The sequence below is a fragment of the Trichoplusia ni genome, chromosome 1, assembly GCF_003590095.1.
Source record: "Trichoplusia ni isolate ovarian cell line Hi5 chromosome 1, tn1, whole genome shotgun sequence".
Lineage (NCBI taxonomy): Eukaryota > Metazoa > Arthropoda > Insecta > Lepidoptera > Noctuidae > Trichoplusia > Trichoplusia ni.
The window spans coordinates 3,526,592-3,533,736 of record NC_039478.1 but is presented as its reverse complement, the minus strand read 5'-3'; the positions used below and the strand labels follow the sequence as shown (position 1 = coordinate 3,533,736).

Sequence of the window (7,145 nt, the reverse complement as noted above, 5' to 3'; positions counted from 1 at the left end):
CGACATCCACGCGGGCGGAGCCGCGGGCGACCGCTAGTCGTATACACGGTGATTTTTTAGTCGTCTCACAAAAGAAGGCCAGTTCATGTACCCGACGTAAAATACCCCTAGACGCGATTTTTTTTTTATCATCAACTAAGATAAGTACGAAGAAAAATTAAACAAGAGAAATCTAAAAATACTCTTAAAAATGATAAAAACGCCGCCGCCCGCGCCCCTCAGTATTGTTACAAGGCTCGGAACACGCTCACAACAGAGCTGTGTTTCTAAAAACTACGAATTGCATCATAATCATTGGCCTAGCCTTTTCCCAACTATGTTGGGGTCGGCTACCAGTCCAACCGGTTTCAGCTAAGTACCAATGTTTTACAAGGAGCGACTGCCAATCTGACCTCCTTAACCCAGTTACCTGGGCAACACGATACCCCTTGGTTAGACTGGCTGTCAGACTTTTTCAAGCTTCTGACTACTTGTAACGACTGTCAAAGATGTAGAAAACAGCCGGGACCTACAATTTAACGTGCCTTCCGAAACACGGAGGAACTCGTTATGACAAAGATAGTCACCCATCTTCAGACCAACCGCGTCAAGCATAGCTTAACCTGTGATCGAATCACATATGCGGCTTAGCCACGAGCTCCTCAGAATTGCATCATAATATTGAATAAAAATTGCATTTTAAATTTATTTAAATCGCATAAATACCTATTTTTTTATCATGAACGTGTTCTAGTCATTGAATAGATGAACTGGGCTGCTTTTGTAAGACGACTAAAAAATCACGGTGTATACTAAGGTTCTGAAGCGTCCAACAGGCGCAAAAAAGAATTTAATTGTTTGAAAAATATTATTGTTTTGCTTCGTAGGGGTTCGGAGGAACCTACGTTTGTGCGGAAAGTTGTAACTGCAGCTTATGCGCGCTCCCCACGCCTCGTTGCATTTCTGGGGACTACATAAATTATTCTATTTCCTGAATCTAAACAGTTGTAGACATTATTACTCATATCAAATAAATCCTCTGTTTCTAGGACAATACGTCGCGAACAGAGCTCCAATAATTTGTATCAATGTAAAAGTTCCATGCTAGTCAAACTACTTTTGTAACAACGGTACGTAATGCATGGCTTTTTATAATTTAAATTGTAATTTCTCTATAAGTCCTGCATATCTACACTAATATTATGAAGAGGAAAGATTTGTTATTATTTTTATGTTTTACATACTATGGATAATAACACCAAGACACAACAAACACCTTCCCCTAAGGTTTACCAGTCAGATTCTATGACTACAATAAAAGTAGGTCACGTACTTCAACAGAACACGTAGGCGTAGCTCAAAGGTTAGAGCGTTCGCTCAGCAAGCGAGAGGTACCGGGATCAAAACCCGGCGCTCCCATACTTGGATTGTAAAAGGTAGCCTTTTGTTATTTTTTACGTTTTTTTTTCGTATTTTTGCCACATTAAAATTTTACCCACAAAGTTACGCGAGAATTAAAAATAGTTATACAAATAAAGAATATTTTAAATATTATAAAGCTAAAGAGTTTGTTTGTTTCGACGTGCAAATCTCAGGAACTGCTGGTTCAGTTGAATCTTTTTGTGTTCAATAGACCATTCATTGAGGAAGGTTTTAGGCTACATAACATCACGCTGCGACTAATAGGATACAATGGAAAATGTGGCAAAAACGGGGAAAAATATTCATCTTCGAGGGCTTTGGTTCAAAAATTAGTAACTTATATCTTCTAACCACGCGTACGAAGTCGCGGGCAACAGCTAGTAATCAAATATAAATAAAATTTAAAAACCGAACCGGCGGCTCCGAGGCTCTGGGATTTATTTATGTTATCATCGCCGTCGTTTTAAAATTAAAACATTTTCCTGGAAAATCCATTAGGCCATATTCTACATTATTTTAAATGTAATTCAATTGTAAACGTGTATGAATGTGTGCGTCTACATTATTATGTTTCCAAAATAGGTTTACTAAAGGACATTAATAAACCACCCGTTCGATTGACGTATTTGATACGGGACAGCAAAGGGAGGGCAATATTGCAATATCTAATAGATATTAGATATTGCAATATGCTATAAAGCAAATTACGCCTTTGACCAGCCATTTCTGTCAATGTAAATACTCTGCGGATTGAATATTCTGGGAACCTCAATCGAGTGCCTTGTCACATACTGCAAAAGCAATGCGGAACCAATCGACCGACTGTCTCGTCATAATAGCCTTTGGAGATGCATTGGACATTGACAATTAATGTCAAAATTCGTAGATACCGCTATTGGGAACACGATACATACATAAAACTATATTTTATGATGCATTGACTTTGATACTTTTTTTAAATATTGCACCTGTGTACTTTTACCACCACTCCCTTGTTAATTCTCAAAATATAATTTATCTCATCCTTTAGGTACAGCCGTTTACGTGAAAGTATGTAGGTTATTTGATTAAGATTCTGCCAATCAAATAAGTGAATCTGACGTTCAGCGGTAGCGGTGCCGTACCTTTGCTCGCTCGTCTTCAAGCGTTCATTGCCACAGTTCTAATCAAACCTAAATCAAATGATTGCCAAAAGCGCGATAGTCATTCTCTTTTATGATTTTATATTTACCGACTCATGTTGATGCATCCGAAAATGTTCCGGTAAAACCTATACGGGGCATTACAGTGAAATTAATATGATAAAAAAGTATAATAGGTAATATGATTTATAGTATTTTTTAAATACCCCTTAAACAATTTCAGGTTATTATTTATACTAATATATAAAGCTGGAGAGTTTGTTTGTTTGAACGCGCTAATCTCAGGAAAAGTTCAAAAAAATTCAAATGGATTTTTTTTTGTGTTGTGTAGACCATTCATCGAGGAAGGTCATAGGCTATACACCATCACGCTGCGACTAATAGGAGCGAAGATAGAATGGCAAATGTGGAAAAAACAGGGATAATTATTCGTCTTTGAGGGCCAAAAATTCCTAACTTATATCTTTTAAACACGCGGACGAAGCCGCGGGCAACAGCTAGCTAATAATATAAAGCTAAAGTTTGTTTGAACGCGCTAGTCTCAGGCTCTAATTAGGTATTAAGAGCAAAGCAATAATGAAATATTTTACAAAAACGGGAAGTCTTCGTAACCACGCGGACGAAGTCGCGAGCAACCGCTAGTTTAATATAAAACTTAAAATTGCAGTAGGTAATGAAAAATCTATAATAACCAATTTTATGAAGATCAAGTTTGTGACTGTGAAGCTCGATCACACTGAACTGATTTTAATATATTACGTTTGTAGTAGAAACCCAAATAATTAAATTCCTAGACCTTAACAAAAATTTTATATAGGTATCTACTCCTTTAACTTAGGTTTACCATCCACCAAAAATCACATAGGCAATAAATAAAAACCAAAATAGTCCGTCAAATCTCCAATAAACATAAGTAATCTATGGCAAATAGATAATTGACTGCACGAATAGCCGAGTGGTTGAGGTCACCAAACCAAACCCTCAGTGCGCGTCGTGTCGCAGGTTCGATCCCCGCGTAGGACAAGCATTTGTGTGATCCACGAATGCTTGTTCTGATTCTGGGTGTTGTTGTGCACGTGATTTGTATGGTTGTGAAACGCCCCGCGACACAAGGATAAAATTTCTTAGTGCGGGAGTCGTCTTTAAAAAAAAAATTACAAAAAATCGCATCCTTTTCGACCTACATTAGAAACTATACATAAACTGATAAAGATAAACTGCTTTGCTTTGAATGGGGTAACTTTCTTACAAAACGTTTGTATTTGTAAAAAATCTCACTATACTATAAAGGTGAAAGTGTTGGTATGGGGGTAACCCGTATACTAAAATTAACAAGGAGGCTACTTACTTACCTACTTTTAATACACAGAGCCCAAACCATTTTTTGTCTGTTACCTATGTACTTACTATCAAGCTATCATCAATAACAGCAGAGCAGAAATGAGAAATGTTCTAAAAACGGTTAGAAATCATAATTTTTGTGTGAGTAATTTATCGGTATGAAAGAATTGTTCCTTTTAAATAGTTCCAAAAAAGTCTACGAAAGAATATCTGTCTTTTAAGGTCTACAACGATACTATACGACTATTTATAACGATTTTAAGTTCTATAACAACACACACGTTTTTTTAAAGAGTGTTGTTTCTTAAAAAGCGGCAGAAGTCGCGGATAAAAGAGTAGGTAACAAGTAAATAAAAAAACGTTTTACCTTACTTCTCAATAACCAAAGTAGGGAAAAATCTTTATATATTATGTACATTTTAATCATCAGACTTAACACAGATATAATTTAGATACCTAGATCTTGAGTTTGATAATTATCCCGTTTGTCAGAACAGGATAATATTACAGTAACCAGTTTAGCTTAACCCGACTATAATTATTATAACCTATTATAACATTAATACCCAGCCCAATATTATAGTAATACAGGTAGACGTACACGTAGATACTATAAATAGTACCCAACGACTAAATAATGTAATATAAAATAAATTTTAAAAATAAGGAGTTAAGAAGGCAGCTAATTCAGCACTCTAAAACAAAGCATATAATAATATCTAAATTAAACTAAACTGAAGTAAGAAAACGTATTAAATATTTTCCCTAAACAAGAAATAGTATACAGCACACAAGTAAATTAAACTTGGCGCCGACTTCAGTCAGTTGATGTCACAGACCTAGGATTTTTTTATTTAAATGTTTGTGGTACGATTGTTGGAGAAGGCTTGCAATATCAATGTCGCGTATTGATATCATTTCTCAGTTGGCAACACTCGCGCGAAGTCGCTGTCGCTCGCTGTGTGTAAGCGCAGATGATTTTGAAAACAAATCGTATTGTCGAATAAATGTAAATATTCATTCGAATTTGAATACAACTGGTCCCGTTGAATTCATTAAATGTGGACTATAAATACTGGCGCATGTTTATCAGTCAATTGATTTAATCGGGTCAAAGTGTTGTGTGTAATTCATTTCTCAGTGAGTCATTCTACCTAGTTTTTGTTTGTGTTGCGTATAAAGTACTACAACAATGTTATCTTTCACTTTTAAATAGTTATGCAGTGTTAGTGGCCTGGTGATCAACTCAAGTGATGGATTCCCCGCCGGTGCCGAAGCCTCGAAGTGCGTTTATGCCCCAAAATGATCCTCTGGTGCGCCCCGTACCAGTTCCACGCACAAAGGTGCCACAGCCGGCAGAGAGAGTTACAGCTTCCGACATATTCAAGTCTATTAGTACAGTTTCAAAGCAGTTATCAGAAGATGTAGCACTTAAAGTAAGTAGTTCTGCCAAATCTGCTAATGAAAAGTTTGAAAAGAGCATTCAGGATGGCTCGAAATTTGCCAAAGACACGTTAGAAAAAACATTAACTACATCCCGAGCTGTGCGACAATCTGTGACTAAGTCTGTGATAGAAGGAACTAGGACAGCGGGCCTTAGGCTTAGGAGAACTAAGAAGCCGGATAGTCTTGATGAAATTGATACACAAAGATGTGTTTCGATGCCAGCTGTTGATGTGGGCCTGTTTGATAATATACAATTTAATTCACCCCTTCTAGAACAAAAGAGGTTTAATAATGAAAGTGTCACAGCACAAAAAAATGTGGAACATCCCAACTTACACCTCAATACAAAAGTATTTGACGACTTGTCATTATTTTCTAGTAACTCAGACAATACAGATTCTGTCAGTAGCTTCTCATATGACATTAGTAAAGATTTTGATCAAAATGCTTCAACCTTGACCTTGGAGAGTGAACAAATGACATATGATATTCCAAAACCATCAAGAACTAACAGCATAGTCAGTTCCATGAGTTCAACTTCAGTGGGCTCCTGTCCTGAGGTGCCGGAGAGGAGGAAGAAGAGAGACAGTGCTTTACCGGTGGAGATAATGAAAAATAATACTATGTATGAAAACTGGGTCCTGCCGACTCAGGCTTCAGCAAGCACTACTCCCACTTCACCAACCACAGATGCAGAATCATTTGATGAAGAACCACAAAAGCCCCGCCAGAGTACATTGTATGAATTTGATCCACTACAATCTCGTAGTTCCACAAAGAAGTTTGAGGGAATGAGTAATGAACTACTGTTACTTGAATCCTTCTTAATAGGAGATACCTATGGTACAATAGTGGCTTCAGACAACACAGATGACACTTTTGAATTCTATGAAAGTGACTATTTTAATCCACCAACGCCTCCAGAGCGCTCTGACAGCCTTTTTAATGAACCAAAGCCGAGTATAATTGACAAAGACAGTAGCTCCCATTGGTTTGTGGATGGTGATACAAAATCAGTGACAGAAGAAGATACTAAATCAACTAACACAGTTATGCGAAAGTTTTCTCATATGCTTAAATTTGAGAAATTAAATAAAACTGTGAAACCGGCTGTGCAAAAAGTTGACTGTGTTGAACGGCCACCAGTGAACTCAATGCTGGTGCCTTACTTCAGTGGCTTACTCACAAGGATTGTGTCAGGAGTTGTAGAAGACTTGTTCAAGAACTCTCAAACACGATATTGTGTACTCTCTGATCAGAAGTTGATGTGTTACTCAGACCCAACCAACTCGGTTCTCAAGGAAGCTTATACATTAGATAGTATTTACTCAGTGCAAATAGTTTTGCCTCTATCTTCAAGGTGAGTCAGAGATGAATAATATTTACTATATTAAGTTAGTAAACTTAGCTTGAATTATTATTACATACTATGTCATGTATGTATGATATATCATGAATGGAATTACATTAAATTAGCAAGTGGCTCATAGGTACAGTGAGTTTCAAAACTGTTTATTTGAACACATTCTGACGTATATCTTACAATATGATATTTTATACATTTTTAGCTTGTCTGCATTCTTAAAATGAAACATGTAAGTGATGCAACAAAACTCAAAATAAATTATTTCTTTTTAGATAATTTTCACATAAAAATAACATTTCATACGATATACTTAAAAAATACTTGATAAAGTTATTTTAAAATAGTTTAGCATGAGTCAGGGAATTATAAATTATAATATTATAAATAATTTAGTATTATTTAAACTATTTAAAACTCATTGGCAAATCTCAAACTATAGAAATTAGTTT

At 36.2% G+C, this 7,145-nt stretch overlaps 1 protein-coding gene across 1 annotated transcript in view; it reads left to right on the top strand.

Annotated features, from left to right (window-relative positions):
- Positions 1 to 4,794: 4,794 nt before the first annotated feature.
- Positions 4,795 to 7,145, top strand: part of LOC113508587 (arf-GAP with Rho-GAP domain, ANK repeat and PH domain-containing protein 2) — a gene marked incomplete in the record, with an annotated part of 57,463 nt that continues 55,112 nt past the window's right edge. The window contains 2 exon segments of the mRNA XM_026891714.1: positions 4,795 to 5,024; positions 5,101 to 6,690. Of these exon segments, the coding sequence (XP_026747515.1) occupies positions 5,138 to 6,690 (1,553 nt within the window).